Below are 26,711 nucleotides of genomic sequence, written 5' to 3'. Positions count from 1 at the left end.
CAGCAGCAGCAAGTGAATTGCCCTTCATGCTGCCTCTCGCTGCAATGCAAAATGAGCAGCGAGAACACAGCGCACACGAAGCTACCAGCCCTCAGCGTGCTTAGACTCTGTGCCTCCTGTAGAGCGCTTTCAAGAAAAGACCCACACAGCCACACCATAGGCAAGCGCCATTTGTATCAGCCACCAATTCAGGTGATACAAATTTTAGCGCCTTCTAGAGAGATTCGTATCATCAAGATGCTACTGTATTATCATTGAACAATAAATTAAGATATTGTGATGAGGCATGTTCTCTCATAAGCCGTGTTGTCATAAACATCTTGAGCGTAACTGAGGTTTAGGTTCTTAAATAGTTTGCAATGAAAACCACCATGTAATTTATGCAGGGGCCGTCTAACAAGAATGCTCGGCCGGAAGGTGGGCCAGAAGGTGGGCCAGACGGTGACTCGAATCAAGTCTGCAGCTGATGAAAGTAAGCATTCTTTATATCTTGCAATAATTGCGGCAGTGACTGCACACTCTGTCTTTCCATAGGTTGACGACAACCAAGATGACTTGGTGGCTACGATATTATGCTATTTAGCATGAAGTTGTGGAATCATATCTTGATTGTGGCAGCTACATTTCTTTTTTGGATGTAGTGCAAAAGTGCCCACGTACTGTTGTTTCAGCGGGCGTTAAAAGTACCCCAGGTGGTCAAAATTAGGTCGCCCAATGTCCTCATTATGACATCATCCATCATCATTAAATGATTTGACCCAATTTCTAATTCAGCTGCATGCACAAGTTCAAGAGGGTTGCCCATGTTTGCTAAAGAAATCATGTTGTCATGAGAGTAGCCACGTCATGACACTTGGAGATGTACTTCATCTTTAGCTTTTACAGCTTGCCTGGATATGGCTGGAGAGAATGTAGCTCCAAATCCAAAAGGAGGTTTTCATTTTGTGTGAACAATTTTGAATTGAGCAAGTGACAATGGTTACATTTGGACCTTCTAAAAGGTCAAACAAACCATGGCTGCAAAACATCTTGCAGCTATGTTGCTCTGGAAACCCGGTACACACTTTGCTTTAGTTAGGCTGCCTCTAGGTAGCACAGACAACAACAAAAAAAGCAGTAGGGAGGTTGCCACTGTGCTGTCTGCCCAATTGTGGGCCATAACTACAAGCTAAGAACATTCTCAGTGCAGTCAGGCATGCAGAGATTTCTTTTTATGCATTAAGTTTTTCTAATGGCAGCTTAGTACCTTCACTGGGCAGCTTGCTTTTTTGCTCAAGCTGCTATAGACCTTTTCATTGGGTGAGGAGGGAAGGGCACATGGTGAGCCTTTCCTCCTCTCTGGCTTGTGCGATCCAGCGTGGCGCTGCTTGAAAGTATTGCTGTCGCGTGCTGCGGATCGATTTCGAGATGTTTTAGATCGTACTTTGTGAAATTTACACAATGTCCATTCATATAAGGTCGTCAGGGAAGCCTTTTGGTGCATTGGTAACTACAGTACACGGAAATATCTCTTGGGGGAGCAAACATGCGACACGCATTATCAGCTGCGGTGTGTGTATGTGTTGTGAACTATTTTGCGTATATCTCTTTTAATTCAACGAATAGAACCGGCATCTCTGTATTACCAGCATGAAATGGTAAATCTGCTAACTATCTGATCGCTTGGCATAGGGACTAAAACAAGAGCGCATGCTCCTGTACGGCCAACCTAAGGCAATCACGAAACATCTAAGCAGCAGACGCTATCAAATATTTGTGATACACCGGCGTCGTTCTCACAGATTTCAAGTCTCGTAGGCTTGAAATCGCTATATGTCTACACTACCCTCCTGCATGAGGCCGATGGCGCTGCTCAACACACCGACCACTGCGGTTGGTGGACCAGCATGATACATATGAATAAGCTAAATGCTTCAGCATTGCCTTTTTGCCCTGTAAAGCCATAATATCTGAGATGGATTGGATAAAAAGAATGTGATGGCTATGTTGAGGACAAAATTTCCGGAATATGTGTGAGTGCGTAGTAGAAAATGGAACGAACACAACCAAAAAAAAAAAAAGAACGGTTATCATACTTTTTCTCAGAAAAGAAAGAGAATGGGCTAACGCGGCAGTACGACCTCTCATAGTCACGCCGCAACACGTTTATAGATCTATAAACGTTTATGCCACATACTTGGACCACGCACTATCTAGAATAAAGGTATCTGTAATCCAGCACTTACCACTGCTCAGGATACTCACACAACTTGTAAACGGTCACTTTTCTGGACAAGTATAGTTCAAATTGTAAGGTATGCTGTTATCGCTAACCAAAACTATTTTATTCATGGGTGGAAACTTCGTCTACCGAACCAAGTAGTCACGCAATGTAATCTGCAGCGAGCAGTTTGAACGCTTGTCAAAGTATAACAGCACGGCTCCTATCATAGCAGAACGGTACCCACGCTGCTACGATCGTTGTGTATGTTTCATTGCTCCTAAATTGCAGCTTAGAACTAGAGGATAATATTGCAATAAGGTCACATTAATGAATGGAACTTTCAGAAATACACAGTTGATCTCCGAGGCTGATTGTAGGCTCTAACATGCGCGCGCACATCGTGCTGCGTGCTCCGTCTGCCTCAACGCCAGCAGAAAGTCCTTCCATACCAACTTATAGCACTTCAGTACGTCTCACAGAACCGTTTTCCACGTAGAAGACGCCACGTCATACTAAATAGACCGCACGAGCATGAAAAGCAACACCAGAAACTACCGCCGAGCGTATACCTGCCATGCAAAATGGAGCACTCGCCCAAGCCAGCATGCCGACTGCCCATAGATGGCGCCACTGCGCAGCAATATGGTGGCGCCTGTGAAAAAACGGTCTATATGAGCAGATTGCCTGAGGCAATCACTGAGGCACATTGCCTCATTGATTTTTCATATGAAGCTGAGGCAGCCAGTGAGACTTTGTCATGGCAGTGATAGCATAGCCTAGTGTAAAACAAGGCAACCCCTGCATGTAATCCAAGATTCTCTGCGGGACACACTATTATGGTGATGGCAAGAGTATAAGCTGTTTTTCTCAGATATTCAGTGGGTACCTTTGGGTTTGAACAGTTAAAACAATGAAGAAGCTACCAGGACAATTCCAATCAATTCCGCTGGTGAGGCTTCTTGGGGAAAGAAAGAAGAGAAAGTTATGCAGATCCAATGCACATCTTGGTAACTTGTATGAAGCAAAGCTTTCGTGAAGCAGTTAATCAAAATGCTATAAGTTTGCCTATTTCATTCTTGCGCCTTTGACGTAAAAGAAACTGGCGCACGCGTATCTGCTCTCATGCACCTGTGCTAAGCAATGTGATACACGCAGCAATTATATCAACACGCTACTTGGCATTGGCATGAAAGAAGTATATGTATCTGTCTTCATGGCCATGCTACTAGAAGAAACTTCTTAGTTTGTTTATCTGTTTGTTTCTAGCAGGAGTCATGTGTCCCTGAATTAAGTACCATGAACGGAAAGAAAGGCAGTTGTGGCCTAAAGGTTAGATTGCTGGCTGTTTTGGCGGACCAAGCTTTGAACCCATCATTGGGCCCGTATTTTTATTTTATTTTATTTTTTTATTATTCTTTTAAAGTGTGAGCTACTTGGCAAGACGGCAGCACCTAGCAGCCATGGTCAGGAATGTCGTGGAGGGTTCACAAAGAACGCTTCAATTTTAAAAAATAAGCGAAGCAGCTATATAACAAAAACATTTGTAGTTCCATCAAACCCTTTAGAAGTTGTCTATACACTCTTCAACTACGAACTGCTTCCTTTTACCATATTCTTACAAAAGCATTGTGGCAGCCTGTGCAAATGAAATTATAGCAAAAGTAATGGAATGGTACCACACATACTATAGTTTGTCCTTTGTTCATTGTCTCTGCCTTTCATCATTCATGTTCATTAACTCCATCCTAATGCCAGATGTGATCTTGTAGCTGCCCTTGACTATCCTTTAAGTTGTGTATGTGACCACACCACCTGGGCGAGTTTAGAATGAAATGTCAGATAATTCCACAGGAAGGACAAGTCGGTGAGAAAGTGCTTGCCACACCTGACAAAAGAAGTCTGGGGAGTTCAATGTCTGACTGCTGGCCTGTTTCAGGGTTACGCCCAAGTGAAGAAGAAGGAAGTGAGGAAGAGACCCTCAAGGTCAAGACCAGCCACCGGAACCCACCTGACTTCGACTCTGTTCGTCTTGTCCAGGAAATTGCCAACGTGCACACGGTAACGAATGCCCTTTCCCATGCCCTCCATATTTTTTCCACCTGCCATGTACAATAGAGGAATCTCAGTTCTTTGGTGGTCTTTCTCGAGCTTGAGGTTCAGTGGGTCTTCATTTTGGATTTTTATTCCATTTCATGGCAGGACTCTCAACCTTGAATACATCATAATGTGTTCGCTCGAAAAATAAAGTGTAGAAAGTTGCCAATTCATAGTTCTCTGCATTCATGCATGCAGGACGTTGTGTCCAGTACACGTTCATAATTAACTGGTTATGCTTGCAAGCTAAAGAAACAGTTTATTGGAGTCCTGTTTTTTATAAGTAAGGTAGCTCTGGGAGGGAAGGACTCCAAATAAATAATGCATGTAAATATCAGTTCGCAACGGAATTGAGCACAAGAAAAAGGTTTGAGACTAAATGTCATTCTGCACTTAGTTGGAGAAGTTAAGGCATCAGCTGCAGCTATGTGGGACTGTGGTTAATATTGGTGTAAACTTTTCTTATTGTGGCCAATCTGTGAACTCGCACAATGCGATACAATCCGTTACAATCACAATTCTGGGTAATTTTCCCACAGGGTGCTGTGTGGACCATGAAGTTCTCGGCCTGCGGACGCCTGCTGGTGAGCTACCTGATGGCCTCCGTACTTTTTTTTTTCTTGCTTTCTCTCTGAAAAAGCTAAGTGCTAGTAAATTGAATCGCTGTAAGGTCACAGCAACGATGCTAGAAGTTTTTGCAGTAGCACTTGGGATTCTGTGTGAGCATATTGCAGAAATTTGTGCACATACAGCACATAAACACTCACAAAATGCAGTCATTAAAATGGAGAAGGCATCCTGTAGTTGTGAGCATCCACTGCAAGTACACGTGATGCGAGAGAGCAAATATGCTAGGCTTGCGTTAAAAAAAAAAAAGTTATATTATGCTGAATGGCCTGATAACAGTGATAAGCCAAACAGTTTGGGGACCATTGCTTATAATCATGGCAGAAATTTTGAAAAGTTGGTTAATCATTTTTAATAGTTATTTAACACTGACAATATACGGGCACAATAAAACATGCAGGACTCACCCAGTATGCACTATTCGACAGTTTGTTTAATTGCCTTCAGTGCTGCCATTATAGCCAAATTTTTCTATAGATCTAGTAGTTGTCATCAATAAAAGAAATGTGCATTTAGCAGATACCTTTTTATTTCAAATTATTTTTGGTTTTTAAGAAATAAGTGATTTCGTGGGATATGAATTGAATGACCCTACCAGATGTCTCACAGGTTTTTCATTCTTTTTAAATAATATGGAATTTTGAGCAGAATTTATATTCTCTCAGCAGACCTATAGAAGTAAGAGGTATAGATTGATTATCGTCAAACTTGGTTAAACTGAATTATTCCTTATATAGAACAATATCTGAACATGAAGCTGAAATGCAGCAGGGCAGCAGTCACCTGCTTGTAATGTCACTTTCCGATATTTCTTGCACTGTACAATAATGTACTTTTGCCTCTGTAAAGGATTACCGAAGACTGATCAGAGCTGGTAAGTTATTCCTTTGGGACTGTCCCAGCGCTTATTTGGCAAAGCTGAGTTTTATAATATGCTCTTATGTAGCCATCTCTACTTCAGATACTATAGTCTATATTTGCATATAAAATTAGCTTACTGATCACAAATGTTCAGTATTCATTATGTTGCCTGAACAATGTACTCTTTTTGCTTTTTCATATTTTCATAATTTCAAAATTACATATCTTCAAAATTGTAGAATGTCTATCACATGCTTCTCGGACGTAAAAGGATGACACTCAAAAAGTATAAAAGTTGGTAAACGCAGGATATTTTAATTTGATACTAAAGTTGCTCTCTATATCATGGACCTGGCGTAATTGTCATTATTATGAGAGAGAGAGAGAGAGAGAGAGAGCAGAAGTTGCTGCCATTGCATAGCAAGAATGCTAGGCATGATGATGTAGTCGTTCAAAAATAAACAGACAGTGCTGTGCACTTTTTTTCTAACTTTACTCACGCATGTGGAATTTGCAGGAATGGAATGAGCCAATGTGTTGTGACGTTATGACACATCCACCCTCTGGCTACTGAAACCAAAAATTGTTCATAGAAACAAGTATTCTAGTAAATTTCTTACAACACTCTGACATTTTCCAGTATTGCTTTCTAAGGTTAAAAGGGTTTCGACTTTTATTTAATGCAGAAGAAAATGACGACTCAAACATTTCATGTTAGTACTCCTTTAACCCGCGAGGTGTGCACAGTTTTAACGAAACATATCAACTGGTTACTGCTTAACGCACTGTCTTGCTCTCCTCTGCAAGGCGACAGCGGGCCAGGACACTATCCTGCGCATTTGGGTACTGAAGAGCGCCTTCCAGCTCTTCGATGACATGCGCAACAAGTACAAGCAGGAAAGTAAGCTGCAAGGTGTTACTGTTTTCACAGAGACCATTATGTAAGCACCAGGGCTATGGTTTGTTCTGTGAAGTGTTGGCAGGGAAATTTTGTCTTTCACTGCAGGTGACAGAGAATTTTAAACTGGACCATAGAGTTTCAGAGTGTCATAATGAGAAGGGTTGCTGCTGCAACTAATATATGTAGGCTGTCAACAACAGTTAATATTCCAAACATCATAGGCCAACTTCTCTGGATGACACAATCACAGCTAGAAAAAGTACTCTGGCTTGTGGAGGAGCTGCAAAACGACTCTAGTCATGGCACCATGCAGCAAAGTTGGTCTGCAGTGTCTTGAAAATCCAGTATTGTTTTCAGCAAAATATTTCACGAGTTTAAGTGGTGAAAGCAGTTGTCTCTGCATTTTGCTTGTTTGTTTATGAAACAGAAGCAAGCACTGCTTAGGCTTTCTGGCCTCGTGTTATTCCTGGCAGACAATTCCAAGCTTTACTGGAATTCCATCTTAGTCTCCTAATCTTGTCAAAGAAAGACTTTGGTGGCAGTGGTACAAGATGTGGGAGCAGATCTGGTATTGTTACAAATTCTAATACTTAACTGTTGACCCAAATCTGGTTGCCTGAAGAGGCATGTCATTATATTTAGCATAATGACCACTTCTACTGCTATAATTGGATTTGGACTTGTCGGTTTCCCCAAGTTGCTTGTCAGTTTTTTCCTCACTTGTCATGATACTTCAGGGCTATTGGCATTTGCGCTGTTTCAATTAAATTAACCGCAGTTTAATGCATGTTTTTGCATTAGCGAGTCCTTTTGCACTGTATAATGTTAATGTGTTTCTGGACTACAGCGTTGATTTAGATTCATAACTCATGCCAGGATTGAGAGGAATTGAAAATCTCTTATTGTCATTGCTTACTACAGAGATGGGTTGACGATGATGACCATTTTTTTTTCTCAAGCCAATGTTAAAAGATAATCAGCCATAGTCTCAAATATATTCTTTAGACACCATATTCTGCCCATTCTTGCCCAATTTCGAAGGAGCCTTACCAATTATACTTAGGCTTGTTTTGAGAGGGATATTCGCTTATTTATCTGGCCTCAATTTATCTGGTCACCCTGTTATTTAGGCGAGCCCAGGCACTCGGCAGATACTTCACGGTGGTGTGTAATGAATGTCCACCTTATTGAAATGTTTGATATGTAACATTAATTAAATTATGGGGTTTTACGTGCAAAAACAACTTTCTGATTATGAGGCGCGCCATAATGGAGGACTCCGGAAATTTCAACCACCTGGGGTTCTTTAACGTGCATCTAAATCTAAGTACACGGGTGTTTTTGCATTTCGCCATCGAAATGGAGCCACCATGGCTGGGATTCGATCCCGCGACCTCGTGCTCAGCAGCCCAACACCATGGCCACTGAGCAACCACGGCGGGTATATGTAACATTGAAATGTAACGAGCTTCCACTATATGTATTGAATGCAGCTACTGCTCATCATGCCTCGAGTTGCTTTTTTAAAGTGGAGTCTATACTTTCACACACTTTTGCAGTTATACAAGTTATGCAAGTTATTACACGTCATCACAGTTATACACGGTCCACATGTGCACATTGCATACAGGCAAATGCATGTGCACTATAATGCCACGCCAGCAGACCGGACTAGTGCACTACCATCACAGTAGACAAGCTTATCAGTATTGTGGCAAAACTGGAAACATAAGCTGCAGGACTGGGCAGCTGGACGTTTAAAGGGACATTAAATAAAAAAGTAAGTTGAGCTGTAATAGTAAATTGCGCTTCTACTGTACCAAGAAAAGACTCACCATGAAAGGAGGCTTGGTAAGCCAGAAAGAGCACAAAAATTACCTAGAAAGGCGGGTACACCACTTGGAAGTTCCTGCACTGCTTTGCTGTAACATCATGAATATCTATGGCATCTGCTTGGGTCGAGTTGTTCTTTTATTGGCAAAGATGGACTGTGCTGTACTGTAAAGGAGCGAAAGACTGAACTGAGAATGTTTCAGGCACCTTCACTGCAATTTCAGCACAGAATTCAAGAAATGAAACTTTAGTCTTCATTTTCTGTTTTCATAATCGCATCTTACTGCGAAATTAATGAAGATAAGAGTTTTGAAGGAATACCTTGCTTTATCAGTCTCAACTGATTTAGTGTTTCTGTATATGTCCCTGTAAGCTTGTGCAGCTTGACTGTACTAGGTCAACTCTAAGACATCTCTTTTGCGACATATTGCAGCTACCAAGAATGAGAGCACAGAAACAGCAGATCCACCACCAGAGGAGGAGGAGGAAGGACCTTTCCGTTCCTTTTGCAAGTATGCTGGACACACAGCTGACCTCTTGGACGTGTCATGGTCACGGGTATGTCACGCACATACAGCTTCAGCACCTGTTCTAAAACATAGATCTCTAACAGCTCAGGCACTAAGCAGTTTTACATGGCAACATTCAGTATCTTGGCGCCCTGGAGTTAAGACTAAATGCAATTGCTAAGCATTTATAAGTCCCCACAGCCAGTAGTTGTGACATGTTTGTCATTTCCCATCTAATGGCATCTCCTATCGTGCAATATATATTTTTTAATGTCTTATGCTATTTTTTTTAGCCACTTCCCCTTGTGGCACTGAATAGTGGCACTGCCTTCTTTTCATGCAGAACAACTTCATTCTGTCATCATCCATGGACAAGACAGTGAGGCTGTGGCACATCAGCAGTCGTGACTGCCTCTGCTGCTTTCAGCATGTTGACTTTGTCACGGCCATCGCTTTCCATCCCCGGGTAAGGTAGCTGATGCTAGTGCAACAAGTGCGAATGACTCATTTGTGATCACTCGCAGGATGACCGCTACTTTCTGAGTGGCTCCCTTGATGGCAAGTTGAGACTTTGGAACATTCCAGACAAGAAAGTCGCCCTCTGGAACGAGCTGGACGGCCAGACCAAACTCATAACAGCTGCCAACTTTTGTCAAAAGGGCAAGTTTGCCGTGGTCGGCTCCTATGATGGGCGGTGCATCTTCTATAACACAGAGGTAAAGCGAAGCTTTAGCAGTGGCATACGGTCTTGACTGGGCCTCTTTCGTGCAGCAGCTCAAGTACTACACCCAAATCCACGTACGCTCAACGCGAGGAAAGAATGCTCAGGGCCGAAAGATTACTGGTATTGAGCCTATGCCTGGAGAAGACAAGGCAAGTTCATAATCGATTGCAAATTTGTGTGCCAGTTACAGACAAACATTACTTTTGCTTTAGTGCTTACGTTACAGATGTAAGCACTGATTGTGCACAGAAAAATGCCCGTACACACTCACCCACGCACACACTATCCTGTCTTTCCTTATGTTCTAGAGAGATTCATTTTTGTTGCTTGTAACCTCTATAATTTATGCTAGCTTGTATAACAATGTAACAATAGCTGCTAGGATTTAAGTGTAAAGGTCACATAGACAGAATTCACATTGCCATTCCACGGGTGATGTAAAATTAGGGCTGTTTAGCTCCGCATTATGTTAAACAGCTATGCCCTACTTGTCCTGCATATTTTATCAGTTTCATTGAATCAGTAACTATGTGATTGAATTCTTGCCTTGCTGCTTGGAATCCTAAGAGCCTGCGCTCTTTTGCAGATTCTTGTGACCTCCAATGACTCGCGCATTCGTCTGTACGATCTTCGAGACCTATCACTCTCATGCAAGTACAAAGGCTACGTCAACCTCAGTAGCCAAATCAAAGGGTCCTTCAGGTAAGGCTAGCTCATAGTTGTAGAGCTCAGACAAATGAAAATGCTACTGTGCGCAGCCACGATGGAAGGTACGTCATCAGTGGCTCGGAGAACCAGTTTATCTACATATGGAAAACCTACCACGACTACAAGTTCTCATCAGCACGGCGGGATCGGAACACTTATTGGGAAAGTATAAAAGGTATTAGTCCGAGTTCTAATGCTACTCGTACGTTGTGGGATGCCCTGTGTCTCAAACACTCATGCCTTATGATAACAGCTCCTGAGGTTAAAGTCTCTCCTTGAAGCTTTATTGAGCTTCTTTGTTGGCTCTAAAATGTTCTTTTAGTTCACTGCTGCAATGCTTTATCCTTTGCTCTTTCGCTGCTGTACATACTCAAATCTAGGTCGACCTTGATTCTAGCCAACCCTCCTAAATTTGGAAGTTCAGAAAATAAAAATAAGACTTCCCACAAATGCATGCTTACCAACCTAATAGCAAACAACAATATAAATAAATAAACAGCAAGAAAAAAAATGGCACCTGTTACCAATGTCCAGCACCAGCCACAAACTTGCTGTGGCTCTTTGTAGATACTCATGTACAGGCGCAGTGTCCTCGATGCCAGTGTCTTGCCAAAAGGGAACATTGAAAAACAATGACTGTGCATGCATTGCACGCATTTAATCAGGTTTAAAGGATGTAGTATACTGTTATGGTGAACTGTGGTACTGTTTGTCTATGAAAGTATATAGAAATGGTGACAGCACTCCCTTATGGCACTGGTGCTAGCAGCAGGCCATTTTTTAACATTTTCCATGGCTCCTAGCAAAATCCTCGAATCTACAGGCTGACTTAGCAGTTTCATAACTCACATTAAAGAAAACTATCGGCTTAGACTTGAATAAATATGGTATAATATTGTTGTGGAACATAGAGTTTCATATTAGTATAACTAGAGGGAAATATGGTGCTGCGATCGTTCAACCATCATGGGAATGATGGGAAGTACAGGCTACGGATTGGCATTCTGTTGACTGGCGAACTGGTCTACAAGTATTTTTGGGCAGTTTTGGTTTCGCTCCAAGCACAATTGCTATAACCTGCAGTGGGACAGTGCAACGCAAAGCTCTCTGCCTTTCTGTTGCTCGAAGTGGCGATAGCACGCTGGGCCAGTGGTTGGGACGATGTTTGTGTTGTGGTGTGTTGTCGAAGCCCGTACGAGAAAGCGACGGCATCGTAAACGTTGAAAGAACACGTTTTGACCGTTTGGACCTTGGTTTATTAAATGTGTTAGGTTGGCACTGTAGCGTTACATGCTTTATGAAACTTCAGAATTGGAAAAACAAGGCACTACTGATACAAGAAAAAGACAGTTGTACTTCTAGTGGCTTGACAATCAAATTTTATTGAGGGCTTCATTATGCATTGCTCATTTACGTGCTCATTGAAATGCATGTTTTAGGACTTTGAGAACACAAACTTACTTGTGGTAGGAAAGGTTGCTGCTTCCTGGCTGTAGCCTATAGTGTCGCAAAATGGGTAAATGCAAAGCCACATCATAATGCTTCGGAAGCGGTACGTCAATATAAAATATAATGAAGCATACTCGTAGGAGGCCACAAGCGTCCTAGCTAGCACTGCAGCAGATGTGCTTAAATGTACTTGAAGACGTTCAGCAATCGTGACAGCCGACGCAGCCTTTCGAAAGAGCGAGAGAGTTCGCAAGTGCCTGTCGTCTGTGAGAAAAGTCTCGCGTTTGCAGTGAGCAGGCGTCGTAGTAGACGACACTTGTAGCATTCCTCTCAAAAGCACAACACTTCCATAGATACTTGATGAGTATTTTTATATAAGTACATGCATGGTTGTAATTGCTGTTGTAAAAATAAATAATTATTCTTTGGTGCTAAATCGGGAAGAGAATCACAGAAGAATGCATACCCTGGTGTGCCCTTGTGGCAAACCATAGTAAACCGTGCTTCAGTCTCAGTCATACAAAGTTTATATAAAGTGTTGTGCATTATATAAGACACTGCAGAAATAAAATTAAATGTTACGCAATAATACTTAAGTATAGCTTAGTTTACTGTGCCACAAGCAAACGCCACTAGTCTAAAGATCGAAGTCAATCCGAAGCCTGTACTTCCTATCATTCCCATGTAGGTTGATGCAATGCTCATGAGAGCCCCCGTAGACACTAGTGCCACATTTCCCTCTAGGGTATTTATTTAGAAACTCTGTTACAGAAGGATAAATGAAGAGAGAGGAAGAAGAAGATCGCGAGACGCTGGCTGCTGCGTGTTGTTACTAGTCAGCCATCTTAACCACATTGACTCTGCTTGTACGTACATTGTAAATACAGTCTTATACTCCCAACATCCCTGTAACAATATGATGAAAAATTACCTAAAGATATGCTTTGATGCGAAAAGGGTTAAGAGAACATGAAAAGGCAACACTGTATCAGTTTGTACTGGTAAAGTATACTTTCAAAACTTTTGTTTCGTATATTTGGTGAAAGGAAGGTTATTACTGATTTTAATAAAAATGTAGGTGAAATTCCCCTGTTTTCTTCCTCAGTACCCATACTTTATTCAATATATTTGTACATGTGAGGCGTTCTTGTCCCAGAGCCACAACTGCCATCACGCTCATTACTAGTGTGCAGAACTTCTGATGAAAGCAGAACGAGGCCCCTTATAGAGCAGTGCTTGATTTAAAATCATTGTATAGTAGACTTTTGTGAATTCGACACCGGTTAATTCGATTCCGACCAGCGTACATACATTTGAGTGCTTGGATCAAATGCTTGCAGGAAACAAAACTTGGCACTTGATGTTGAGATTTTGCAACAAAGCAATGTGCAGTAAACATGAGGCAGAAAAGCCTTGGAATAGGCTAGTTAGGTCATGCTAAACGAAAATTTTTCTACACAAATTAGACAAGGACAAAATAAAGACACATGAAAACAGCGCTGGTGCTGTTTTCATGTCTATTTCGTCCTCGTCTAGTTCATGCTGAACATTTTTGTGTACAGTAAGTGCTTTAATGACATTTGTGCACTCAGAAATTGCAATAGTAGTATACTTAGTAAGCGTCTGTTCTGATGTGTTCATGCCTGTTCTGCATTTCCTCCTGTCTTGAAGGGATGAATGCAACAGAGTGATGAAAAGGTTCAAGGTGACGATGTACAGCCGAACCTTGTTATGATGAAGCTGCGTCCAACTCAAGAATACCCATTATCGCTATATCCAATTGTTATGAGCGTACATTTGTTACATGTTGATATCAGCAAGAAGCATTTGATTTATACTTCGTTGCATCTTACACTTTATTACATCCTTGTTTTTCATATCAAGTTGTAGCTTGAAACGACTCTAAGTAACCTGATGAGCTCACATCATTTTTTTTCTAATGACCGCCAACTCCCCCCCCCCCCCCCCCACACACACACTTTGTCTTTTTTTCATCAAAAACACATTGTCCACACTATTTCCACAGGCTGCAATGGAGTAAGCTCATTGAATTAAATTTCTTTCTGCACAATATATGGTGCTCGCTATTCTGGCAAACTCAACAAGACCAAAGGGTAAATATTGCTAAAAAACAAATAAAAAGGTGGTGTGTTGTGAGAAAATAAGGTGGAAAGACAGCACTACCCTCAGATTTCATTGTTGCTTAAGTGAAGTGGATATTGACAGTTTGTGTAATGTCGGCTCTCTGCAAACTGTGAATTTGTTTAGGTCCTTTTTGATTATGCATAGGTCGAGTCGATTGTCATAAATTGTCTGAAGCATAGCTAATAGAAACTTTGTTATTGTGTATTAAACAAAATTTTTAAGGGGTTCTGACATGAAATTATCAACTTGTCATTTATAGCATTAAATGAAGGTAAAAAAGGTTTATGCCTTCGAAGAAATACCAGCAAGCACCAGAGCACTGAATAATTTGCGATACTTGTTTCTACCAACCTTTTCTGCATTAGTAAGATCTTGTCTGTGGTATTTGTTTCCTTGTTTTATTCGTGCTGTTTAACCTCAGCTCTAAACCTTTCCTGGTTTTGGTACCAAGGTGTCATGACAAAGTGGCCGGCTCCATTGAGAAGAGATGTGCACAGCACTCTTGTTTACTTTTCTATGAACACTAGCTGCCTAGCTTTACGGGTTTCAAGACCAGTTTTTCTGAAAGCAAGGAATGTTCTTTAGCCCCCCTCCCCCCTTTTTCATGTGTATGAAAAAACAAATCTTTAAGGAGTTAATAGAAAGTGGTGGACCTGCAAAGAATTTTGCTACGTAGAAGTGGTCGTTGTTGGCCTCTAGGAGTTAAAGAATGGATATAAAGCAAACGGATAAGTATTCACAGGCAACTGAGGACCACACGCACAATTTAGAAGATTAGGAATGTTAGAGATGTGGAGGTTCTTGAGTACTGGGAAGTACCTCTGACTGGAAGTGTAGTAGTACTCCTGATGAAGTGAACTTGTTGGAAGGTGTGGTTCCAATTGTGCTACATTAACAATCTCTTGTGGAATGTTGCAGCTCACAATGCTGTGGTGACAGCAGCAGTGTTTGCACCCAACCCAGACTTAGTTCTACAGCAGTTGGATGAGAAGGAAACTACGGTCCCAGAGAGCCCTGCTACGGGCAATTATGTGATCATCAGTGCGGACTTTGGCGGAACCATCAAGGTGTTTGCCAGGCGCAGCCGTCCTAGGGCCAGCCTCCATTGAGAGGGAGATTGTGAGGAGGCATATGTGAATAAAATGCATGTTTCACTTGTACAGTGGGGACTTGAGAATGAAAGCATTGAGCTGTTCTTTGAAAAGTTCACTTGTGATGGGCTTGCCCAGCTGGCACTCGGGGTTCTTGACAACATACTCCACGTAGACCTGCGTAGGAACAAGAGAGCAAACATCTGGAGCAAACTACTCGGGCGTGCAGTTGCACGTTGCAGTACAGAACAGCAGGTGAGTTGGCACTGGTTAGTGTTTGAACGATGCAAGAAAATAGAACGAAAAGCCGACAAAAAATTGGAAATGCCCAAAATGGTCATACCCTCAGATGACTACTTAGACGCAATGTACTTATTGCATTACCAATCTTTGAAAGCAACGTGCAGCTGAGTAAACGCTACAAAATTGCAACTATCAGATTAGGGCTGATATTTGCATCAAAGGGAGCGACATAGTTTTTCATCTTGCTTTTAGCGCTTGTGCTTGTTTCCTCAGTGCAGCTAATGGTGCTTCCAATGCCTAGCTTTCATCCTGCTTAAACATGAACGAAAACTAGCCTAAAGTGCTACAGCCTTCAGCACTGAACCTGTTTGCTTGCCTGTGATGGTACAGATCTATGTTTTCCAGTGCATGCAACAAAGCTTTTGAAAGCTATACCTAACTTAAGGACCACAGCTCAATTGATTTGGTGACAACACGAGTACTTAACAGTAAAGCAGTGTACATAACGGACAGATAACAAATTACATCTGAATTCCCACTGTAATTTCGTACTTTGGCCGATTACAAAAAGCTGTAAATTAAGCATCGCACCATGCAGAGATACTGCGAGCTGGCAGAGTAGGAACGTGGTCACCTCGGACCAAAAGTGCGAGGAAAGAAAACATGGACACCAAAGTTAGTTCTGTTGGTGGTCCCGTTGTTTTTGTATTTCGCAGTTTTGTTTTCAGATCAGTAGCAAGTGCACTGCTTCAGTACGAGCAGCATGCTGCGGTGATCGCAATTTGCACAAAATAAGTACTTGACGCATACAGCCGTAAACGTTTGTAGATATCGCCGTTTACCTGATGGTAAATGTCGTGCAAAAGCTCTCGCACGTTGCTGGCGTTGGTGTCCGTGTTCATGATGAACTTGAGGCCCGACGGTGTCTCGTAAAAGTTTAGCTTGTACTTGTTGGTTTTGAAGTTCAGGAAGCCGTCGTTGCTGCGAGGAACGTTATGCGGTAAGAAAAAGAACGCCACGCGGGCTTATTGTCCTCACCAGACTGTTGGGGCTATCTTGGCCACAAAAGACTTGAGGGAATATATCATTCCGTACATCAGTTTCGCCTCCTGCAACAGAAGCCGAGTCAGTGAGAGGGATCGCTAATGGATCGAGAATTTCTTTTGGCGCTGTGTAAACTGACCTCCTCCCTCAACATGCCCGAGTTCTTGTTCCTCTTCCACTCGTCGTAGTAAAGAAACGCTCCATTGCGGCTGAATATGTACAAATTATGAATGGTCATTTCAAGATTCGCTACACGCACGGCAGGCGCCACTTATTCTGCTGGCAGCTTGCAAGCAGACGATGATTGTGATGATGATACCAATAACAAAGCAGCCAGAAATGGTTTTTTAATATGTTTGTGATCAGATTTCTTAACACAAGTGCTGTCAAATTATATTCTGTTAATTAATAACGCAGGAACATACAACGAAAACTCAAGTTCTTGTGTTGTAGCTGCCAACATTACTAACGTGTCCCGCCATGTCTGCGTATACAGTTAAAATTTTAGTGTAAAATCACTTTATAGATATTTTTTTATTAAATCTAACATCATTTGTAAAATAAAACTACTTGCTTTTAGCCATATGTCATTGTGGCAGCCATAGTGGCAGCCTCGTTACGGTGAGAAGCTTCCGTGAGTTCATATCCGGTGTTTGCCATGCCGCGTGCATCGCATGTGCATCGTCGCTAAAGTCCATGCTTGTGTCTTGCCGTCTTTCGTAAACATGACTTACAAAGGCCAGTCAACTCCGCGCTGTAGGACAGGAGCAAGCTTGGTAAAGCACAAAGGGACGTTCTCTTATGACTCCAAGTAAGTATAAATAGTTACACGATCATCCTATAAGTGAAAACAAGGCCATGACAACACCAACGGCGTAGACGAAGTCAACTCTCGGCTGAAGTTGCCCCGATCATAAGGCAATGCAACTACTTTGTTGTCAAGTCGAGAGTAGTAATGAAATCCAAGAAGATCCAAGGTTAGGTACAGTTGTCACAAAACATGCGGTAAGTGAGTTTGGCCCGTCACGCGGCAGCACGCAGTAACGTGCGATCCCAGTGATTGCAAGTTTGTTGCGCTGTTTAGTTGTGAAATGTTATTGCTTCCTTTCAGAGAAAGTGCCAAAATGTTACACATTGCATTTGCATCGAACCACTCCTATCCGTTGGAAGTGGTTTCGGTGGCCCTGCATGTTTAAAACATAAATCTCGCAGTTTCATGCACATATGTTTCGGCACACTGACGTTTCACTGAAGGGAAGAATCCGCAACTCGGCTTGACTGCGTATAACGTGAATAATAGCTCTCCTAAAAGGTGATCGACCCTCCCTGTACACATGGCACGATCTCCACCACGTAAATTCCGTTTGCTGCATGAAAATTTGCCGTTGATGCGTTCTTAGTTGTGATGCTCGATTTCATTAAGCGAACTCTAAGCTATTTTGAATGGTAATTTAAATGCTTTAGGATACTACCCATGCGTAACGCACTATCATAATCGCACTACCCATGCGTAACGCACTTTCTTTATCCGTAATACTACCTCGGAAATTGTCTTAGTCGGAGCTGTCAGTCTATCAAAATTGTCATGGATGCACTCGGCTATTTCAAGAGCCAACGTTGCCGAACATGCAATATCACATTTTCAACAGCGGTGGCATCATGCCACCTTTTATATTAGGACAGAGTTTGCTAACATGTACCTATGACAGTTCCCTACATATATTTCAGAGGGACAGGAACGTTGTGACAACTCGCAAATCAAAATAGACATAAACATACCTTTGTTAATGAATGAAAAAATAAAAATTAACTTTCATAAAACTTTTGCGCAGGGTACAGCAGTTGGAACACATATTTGGTACTATTACATTGACAAGCCTCTCTCCCCCAATTGAAACATCATAGACTGGAAAGCTTTGCTGGAAACATGCCACGTCTCAACTTGAATTAAGTGCACCGCTTTTGATGTTCATGATAGCAGAAAGTGTCTTCTGCAAGAGGTCCTTCTTCGATTTGTTCTTAATTTTATGCAGCATTCTGTGCTGATACTTGTATTGCAACATTATTTTTGTTTGGCTTCACATAAGACAAGAGTGCTTAGTTTGCAAATGGGTGGGCTCAGTGCAGATGTTCAGTGTCTATTTTGTGACATTATAGTGCCATACTAAAGCAATGATAGAAAGTTCATTCAACCTACTGCTCCCCAGTAAGCACTACCCATTGCTGTCTTTTCAGGTTTTTCCTCATTCCAAGTGGCACAGGCGTAAAAGTCTACAGCTGTGCTACTGGAGAACGTGTCAGCACCTTTAGTGAGCACAACTCTGAAGTAGTTGCTGTTGTAAGAAACCCAGAAAACCTGGTGCAGGTGAGTAATCGGGAATCATGTATTATCAGATACGATACACAAAGGAACATGTGAGCACTTGACAGATAGCTTCTTTGATGCCGGGCTACGGCTGAAATGGCAAGCATGGGAACATTGTTAATGAAGGGAAAATAAAATGTCCACCCAAACATAGCTAAGCGCTACGAAGCGCTTCGTAGCGCTTAGCTTTTCCTTCATTAATTACTTCTCTCCACCTTGCGGGTTTCCGCAGAATTATTGCTCAAACTCATGGGAACATTGTGTACATCATCCTGCCCTGTCAAATTTTTTTCCCCAAATGGCTTTTGGCAATGAAAAGTGTAAGTTTCACTCTCCTGTGTTGTTTCATAGTCTCTACACTGTGAAATGTAATACCTGCTTTGTGATGCCACGGTGAAAAGTTATAGCCCACCTCAAACCTACATCAGGGTACCTATACTCTGTTTCAGTAGTTCCATGCAGCACTATGGAAGCTACAGGCTTCCTCAACCAATTAAGGGTCGAAACTTAATTTTAATGGTGCCCTTCCCCACCTTGTTGTCTGCTGGTGGTGAGTGCTGCAGTGCAGGCAGCGGTAGCATCTACCATGACTGCATATTCACTCCAACGCCAAAAAGGTCTTCCAAGATACTTCATGTTACTGAGGAGAAGGAGGGTTGCACAGACGGCGGGAGTGGAGGGTTTACAGGAGCACTCGGCCAGTGCGTTTCACAGGATGGTGGCGCCATCTCTTGACTCCTCTTTTAACATCCACTTGTGCATGGTGTGCTTGCTGACATTTGTAAGTGCAGCCATATTTTCTAAAATGTAAATTTTCACAGATTTACGGCACTTATTCTGCAATGTTCCAAGCATCTTCAACGCCAACTTATTCATTCCCTTCACATAAGAGAGCAGCTTGGAACGATACCACACAAGCGAGTCTGCTGATGCCATTCTTGCGAAGGATGAAGCACTAACCAGGAGGGACTCCTCCACGGTGTTGTGGCTGTGCTTGCTACACATATGAATTTATCCACTGTCAAAGCAATTAATTGTTTGTACTTTTTATTGCAAAGGAATTTTTGTATGGCATCATTGCAGTAATTTTGTTCTTTGCATGTTTTCATTCGAACAAGCGATGGAGAACTCTATATTCAGTATCATAAAGCCTCTAAAAGGGTTTTGTTAAAGAACGAAGCAAAACCGCACAGTAAACCACCCTGTGGCCTGCAGAGAACCAAGTAACCTGCCAACAAGACAACTTTTCAAGGTCATTTAGTCATCCAGCGTGTTCCAAACTGTTATTCTACAGCTCGCTGCGCAAGAATCAGTGCTTGCGAGTCACGTAGCCTTGGCTCTGCTGCACAAAACTACTGAAACAGAGTGTAGTGCATCACAGCTGCAAATGTATCATGTTTATTAGAATATAAGCTGAGATTTTTCCTCAAAAGCCTTAGCCTCGAGGTCATCCCCTCCATTATATGCGAGGCTGGTAGATTCAGTTGCTGTTTCAGTATGGAGGCAGCAGCACCATATCTACAGCAATCTAGTTTTTAGACAGCAACATTAATTGTAGCAAATTATAATCTTTGTCAGATTAGGCACGTTTTGCCTTCACACCAACGCAAAGCAAATGCCGTTGTTCATCGTCATCATCAGCAAGCCATCGAGAGAACAAAGTGCCGCCTCCACAACTGGTGAAGGGCACTTCTGGAACAAGCCAGAAGGTAGCATTGACTAGGATGTGTTTATCTTATGGTTTCTTCCTTTATTTTTCTTTCTTTCCTTATTTATTCCATCACTCTTCTGTTTTAGATTAACTGTCCGAGTCAGTTGCATCAGTTGCAGTCACCAACCGCAGGAAACTAATAAACCTACAGACAAGTCGGTAGAACCAATCATTCTAGGTCTGGACAAGATAATCTGCCACACTTTAGAGCATCTTATTTACTGCTGTTAACAGAAGTGCGTGTCATTTCAATGTTTTGAGAACTGGTATTTATGCTTATGATCCTGTTTCATGTGTGTGTGGGCATAGGCAGAGTTGCAAGTGCTTTGTAAAAGAGTTATGGTCACAGCTAAGTTTTACATGGCATTTTGAAGTTGCATTTGGCTTTTGGTGGATGTATTTTGTAATGTTTCAGGTACTGAGTTGTTCTGCTGATGGTGTTGTGTACAAGTGGGATCCTTCAGATGGTTCTGTGCTTAAGGTATGAAATTTGACCTTTTGTAAATCCTGCTGTGCTGGTGGCACATTCTCTTCATGTTTAGGTGTATGACACCGTGTGATGTGTGCCTTTTATATCATAGTAAATTTATTGTCAAGCCAATACTGATCAAAGCAAGTATATTTGCACAACTGCCTGTTGAGCTCATTGAACACAAGGATGTGGTATTTGATATGAAAAAAGCATGTGCACAGTGCATTTTGCAGGAAGAGTGGAATGGAAAAATGTCTGGACTCAGCCAACTCTGAAGGCTATTAGTGGAGTAAATTTTTTTTTTAATTGTAATTGTGTAGGTTCGCCACAAATAGCTGCTCTCAAGACACCACTTGAGCCACTGTGCTGAATTCACATAAACTGAAACTTTCTTTACTGTGTGGCCAAGAACATCACACTATTTATTTTGGCATTCTTGAACTTGGAAACAAGCTGCTGCTTATGCAGATCATGCTTGAGGATAATTTCTTTGTGTGTTGTATACAGAAAAATTTGAAGAGCTGTGCTCAAGTTGATATACTGGAGGGCATAAATACTGTCATGCACATAACCAGATTCATTACAAGGTGAATTTGTGAGAGTTACACAAGAACATTGGTGGCTTTTTTTGGGCCTATCACGACTGTGTCATACAGCTTTGACATTTATTCATATTATGGTAGTAGACTCATTAGCATTGGCAGTGGGCTCATTCACTTTGATTATGTTGAATTGCTAATTTCTTTCTCATTGACTGGCTGCACTATCAGTGTGTAATAAAATTTCAGACAAGGTAGTGTGAGGCATATGTAGTGGCAACGCAGCTGGTACATATCTGCACAACATGTGTGCTATTTACAAACCGGCTGTTGCCAGTATAGCCACTTCATGCCATTTATTAAACAGGTCAAGGCAGCATTGTTCGTTTCCTTTTGCAAGACAGTGCAGGCTTGGCATAAGTCTTTTATGTGTGTGTTAGCAATTTAGCATAGGTGCTTGATAAGACGAGTATATAGGGTGTTGACAAAGCGAAGCTTGGTAAATTTTTTTGGTTGCCCAAGTCACGGAGCACATTTCCATAATGTCTAATCCATTTAGTGCCTCATTGTTAAGCGACTTCGTGTACCCCTAGGGACATAACTTTCGCTGCTCTTTTCACCAGATATTGTAGCCAATTCAAATTACATCATCTGATTGCATAGTAAGCTCATTTGTAAAGTATGTGGTTTATGTTTTGCATATCCTGCTGTTTCTTAGCATATTTACATCATATTCTTTCCTCGTCCTTTTGTGGGGGGGGGGGGGGGGGGGGCAGGGACCGGGTATAACTGTGGCGTCACATACTTAGAAAGAGTAAAATAACAAAAAAAAAATGGCATCATCATTTTACTCCTTGTTGCTTCTGTGCAGAAACATGAGGTTTCAATACCTGGTGTTGTAGGAAATACAGAGGAGTCTAAGGTGGCAGGCTTCTATGCTCCACCATCATTTTCCTCCTGGTTTGTCCTCAGGCAAAAACCAGGTAAGCATGACTTTGTAGCATGCATTAGCTCTAGTGCAGTGCCTTGTACAGAATGTTCCCCTGCATTGTGGTGCGGAAGATAAATCTCGGTGTTACATCAAGGTTGCTAGCAAGCTACTACTCGAGTAGCACAGAAAGTTTTTTCCTCAAATATATATTTGGATAATTCTAAGCACACCTTTTTCTCATATGATTTTGTCTGGCTAGTAACGTCTTCCTCATTCATTTCAGAGTATTTAGTGTTATGTGATTACATGTGCTTTCTAAAGTTTCATGGTCCTGTAACCCTTTCAGTGTCACTGATATACCAGTACATTTCCGCATTTTTTTCCCACCATGTCACTGATGTTGCCATACGTTCTCTACTCTCTCAAGGTGGACCATACTAAGAGTGAATTTGCCATTTGCCTTTTTTTCCCTTCTGAATGACCGAAAATAAACCGGTGTGTTCGTTTAGTAATACTTGAGAAAAAAAAAAAAACACTGGGGGTGCATACCTTTCGAAAATACCTGACATTGAAAGGGTTCAGTAGCACTATTTTTAAGGCTTGTTAGGATTTTTTTTTTTTTTTCGTTCTCAATTTTTGTCATGCTGATTTGTGTGCAAATTAGTAAGTCTAAGCTGAAGGATAATTATGTAAAAGTTAGTTGTGTGACTAATTCTTTTGAGACAAATGCATTCTTTATAAATAATGTCATGTGAATGTTTGTTCACTGAATGCATTGCTTTAATTTCAATTGTGCTTGAATTAAAGGGCAGCACCATCATCACTGGCCAATAAACTCAACAAGCTTATGCAGGATCCATAGCAACAGGTAGATTGAAGTTGATGTGGCAGCTCATATGCATTGCGTTCCCTCTCCACTATTTTTCTTTTATTTTTCTTATCTTTATGAGTGATATGTTATATCTTGAGCACTTTTCAACTGGCTGGTGCAAAAATCTTGTGCTACCCCGTTTTGCAGAAACCACAACACATGGGAACAGGACATGCAGATGCGTAGGTGCATCACATTGTTTTGCGCAGTGGTTTCATTATACATACCATATAATCTTAAGTCTGGACTGCACCACGATCTGGGCAGCCCAAAATTTGGAAAGAAGAAAATTCCAACCAGAAAGTAATCGTTACCAGATGGCGTAAAATTTGCTTTGACCTCCGACGTCCGGGGTGTGGCCACAACCAGCTGATTTGTGTTCCTTTGTGGCACTGTACAAGTCGCTGGCACCATCTTTTCTTTGTGTGGTTAGTTTTTACAGCCAGCTCAGCCAGCTCCTTCGGCTTACCTGTCAGCTCAGCTGTCTGCTGCATGGAGTTCGTAGTGGAGAGGTAGCACTTGATAGCGTACGCTGCTGTATTTAAGCTCTAGGTTGTTGCATATGCCAAAGAGCACGGCAAGTGAGCAGCCGGTCTCAACTTTTGCGTCAACAAGTATATATGTAGGTAGCTGAAAAAGAAAGAGCAGCTTGCTGCAACGAACATATCGAGGAAGGTGCTTTATGGGAAAGTGTATACGTTCCCAGAACTCATAGCCGGAAAAATTTGACCAAATTGCCTGGTCCTGTGTAAGTGCTGCCCTTTGTCAAAGTCTTAAAAAAAATAGCGTAGCTCCTATACATGTATATCGGTATTATTGACACACCGACTATACCAACTTGATGTTCTGTTTGACAGATGCCAGTCACGGGAAGCTTGAGTGCCTGCCTCGTGATGGCGGAGAAGGCCAGGTGCTGGTGGAGAAGGTGGCCACAAGCAGCTCATCTCCCATTGCGTTCAACTCAGACGGTGGTTTCTATGCAGCCATCTACAAGGCCAAGCTCTTTGTTGGAACTTCTGGGCTGCCTTCCCAACCTGCAGCTGTGTATGTTTCTTGTTTTGCTCCAAGTGGAGACATAGAGTACCTTTTAAACATTTCTGAAATTATCTAGAAACAGCAGTGCATTGTCGAGGTTGTGCGACTGTAAATTAACTTTTGTGCAGATGCATCAATGTTCAGTACTGTCCTTGTAAGACAGGTACTTCTGTGTGCCAATTCTGAGGCGTAATGGCAGTCCTGATTTTTTGTAAGTCTTGATTCTGGTTCCCTCCTTATCTTCATCGATGCTTTAAGTGGTGATGTGTTGGTAGGCATGAGATTAGGGGCTGGTATTTCTTACTTTTGCTAGTTTCATTGTTCTCACTGTATGTCTCCTTTGTATGTCTGTAATCACAGACATACAAGGCACTGTAATCCTTTGTATGACTTGTTATAATCACAGGTTTCGAGCCATGGGCCACAAGAAAGGTGTAAAGTTCTCCTGTGTAGCCTGCCACCCCACCGAGGCATCACTTGCTACTGGTGACACCTTGGGACGCATCACCATCTGGTAAGTCACTGCTGCTATCCTCTAAGTGGCTAAATGATTCACACTGCCTGTTCCCAGGGCAAACGCTCCATTGAAACACTACATTAAATGTCCAGATTGTCTGTGATATAAGTGCAGGAACACTTATTCTGTATCGATGCTGAGGATATAATTTACAGATGCTGTAGCCTCTGGTGGTTTTTTTCCTTATTTCAATGTGATGACCAGTGATGGCAACGAAGTACCTTGCATTCTTCATGCCTACTGTTATATGTCAAGCTACACGCATATGTGTACAAGGCACATATTTGTAGGCACCAGTTGCATTAGCATGCAACAACACGACATGAAAGCTCTTTTTGTTACAGGTATGCTGAAGAAACCACAAATTAGACAGTTTTAGTTAAGCGTACGCAACTATTGTTAGGCTTCGACTCGTTCAAAACGAGAAGCGATCTCAAAAACACCACAAGGTTATCCAGAATACTCTATTGTCGAATAAGAAGAAACTTTATTGAAGAAAAGTCCGGCAGTTCTTGCTGTGGTGGCCTCAGGTGGCGGCTCGAAGTCCTTGGACTCGGGTGAAGCGGCCTGAGACTAAGCGAAAGCCGTTTACACAGTCATTTGCTATGAACGAAGTTTATTTTACAAAACCAGCGCCAAATTCAATTCGAAGCAGGCAGCTGAGACCGCTGCCATGTTTCACGCTAACGCTATACCTGAGAAATAGCGTGCGTACGCTATACGCTATGGGTCATTTAGCATTCTGTGCATGCGCAGTGACGATCCGCTGTTTTATAGCATACGCTAAAATAAAACTGTCTATTGTGAGACTGTTCCACACACATATATATATATATATATATATATATATATATATATATATATATATATATATATATATATATATATATATATATATATATATATATATATATATATATTGTTACAGTAGGAAAAGAGAACAAGGTCGTCGACAGTGAAGACGACGAAATGACAATAGCCTCTCAGGATTCTCGGCAGCTGTTTATATACGCTTTGTAAATACACCGTGTAAATCGTCTTGTACCCGTGACATTTTGGTGGAGGTGCTGGGTACGCATCTTCACCATGGAGCTCTGCAGCGGATGTCTCGCCCAGCCTCGGACCATGCTTCAAGCGGAAGGCACCGCATCTGTAGTTGCAATGCCGACTACGCATACCCAGTACATTGCTCTACCTCAGCTGCAAGACCCCGGCAAGTTCACCGGCCTCGATGGTGTTGACGTAGAAGAATGGTTAAAGATGTATAAGCGTGTCAGCAAGGTGAGCAGGTGGGATCCGACCATAATGCTGGCCAATGTCGTGTTCTACCTCGACGGAACACTGCGAACGTCGTTTTATGCACACGAGGAAGAGCTAACCAGCTGGGTCTTGTTCAAAGAAAAGCTGTCCGACGTTTTTGGTAATCCGACCGGTCAACAACTAGCCACCAAGCAACAACTTGCTATGTGTGCCCAAACTGCTACCGAGTCTTATGTCTCCTACATTCAGGACGTCCTAGCCCTCTGTCATAAAATTGACACGTCCATGCCAGAGGCGGACAAGGTTGGACACATTATCACAGGCATCGCGGACGACGCATTCAACCTTGCAGTCTTCAGAAACTTATCGACTGTCAACGCCATCATCAATGAATGCCGTCGTTTCTAGCAGGCAAAGAGTCGTCGTATATACAATCAGTTTACACGGCTTCCAAATACTGCAGCGACCTCTTCTTGTACCGACCAATCTAGCTCACCACCACCAAGCGAAAACGTGACCTGAATTGTACGCCACGAACTCGAAGCAGCGTTTACTACCTCCCCTCAACAGCCGTCTTG

The 26,711-nt window shown here is 42.1% G+C and overlaps 3 protein-coding genes across 5 annotated transcripts in view; 2 read left to right on the top strand and 1 right to left on the bottom strand.

Moving 5' to 3' along the window:
• Positions 1-15,214, top strand: part of LOC126542539 (WD repeat-containing protein 44) — a 48,791-nt gene extending 33,577 nt beyond the window's left edge. The window contains exons 8-18 of one of the 2 annotated variants that reach the window (XM_050189654.3): positions 387-472; positions 4,140-4,261; positions 4,837-4,881; positions 6,593-6,686; positions 8,953-9,077; positions 9,372-9,494; positions 9,553-9,744; positions 9,803-9,901; positions 10,339-10,454; positions 10,511-10,635; positions 14,973-15,214. In XM_050189654.3, coding sequence (XP_050045611.1) covers positions 387-472; positions 4,140-4,261; positions 4,837-4,881; positions 6,593-6,686; positions 8,953-9,077; positions 9,372-9,494; positions 9,553-9,744; positions 9,803-9,901; positions 10,339-10,454; positions 10,511-10,635; positions 14,973-15,163 — 1,318 coding nt within the window. In that variant the 3' untranslated portion in view covers positions 15,164-15,214. Of the gene's footprint in view, positions 1-386; positions 473-4,139; positions 4,262-4,836; positions 4,882-6,592; positions 6,687-8,952; positions 9,078-9,371; positions 9,495-9,552; positions 9,745-9,799; positions 9,902-10,338; positions 10,455-10,510; positions 10,636-14,972 lie in introns of both variants that reach the window. The other variant, XM_050189653.3, reaches the window with a different exon arrangement.
• Positions 15,189-16,736, bottom strand: Bet5 (blocked early in transport 5). Its single transcript, XM_050189675.3, has 4 exons — positions 16,572-16,736; positions 16,427-16,497; positions 16,231-16,369; positions 15,189-15,322 (listed from the first exon to the last, which is right to left on the bottom strand). The coding sequence occupies exons 1-4, from the start codon at positions 16,668-16,670 to the stop codon at positions 15,206-15,208; spliced, it is 426 nt and encodes a 141-aa protein (XP_050045632.1). The 5' UTR covers positions 16,671-16,736; the 3' UTR covers positions 15,189-15,205.
• A 353-nt stretch (positions 16,737-17,089) lies between these two features.
• The window catches only part of l(2)05287 (WD repeat-containing protein l(2)05287), a 70,433-nt gene continuing 60,811 nt past the window's right edge, over positions 17,090-26,711 (top strand). The window contains exons 1-6 of one of the 2 annotated variants that reach the window (XM_050189652.3): positions 17,090-17,243; positions 18,668-18,797; positions 20,924-20,989; positions 22,391-22,502; positions 24,179-24,365; positions 24,763-24,870. In XM_050189652.3, the coding sequence (XP_050045609.1) occupies positions 17,107-17,243; positions 18,668-18,797; positions 20,924-20,989; positions 22,391-22,502; positions 24,179-24,365; positions 24,763-24,870 (740 nt within the window). In that variant the 5' untranslated portion in view covers positions 17,090-17,106. Of the gene's footprint in view, positions 17,244-17,295; positions 17,438-18,667; positions 18,798-20,923; positions 20,990-22,390; positions 22,503-24,178; positions 24,366-24,762; positions 24,871-26,711 lie in introns of those variants that run through there. The other variant, XM_055077324.2, reaches the window with a different exon arrangement.

Source organism: Dermacentor andersoni, chromosome 2, assembly GCF_023375885.2.
Source record: "Dermacentor andersoni chromosome 2, qqDerAnde1_hic_scaffold, whole genome shotgun sequence".
NCBI lineage: Eukaryota > Metazoa > Arthropoda > Arachnida > Ixodida > Ixodidae > Dermacentor > Dermacentor andersoni.
This window is presented reverse-complemented; position numbering and strand designations above follow the sequence as displayed.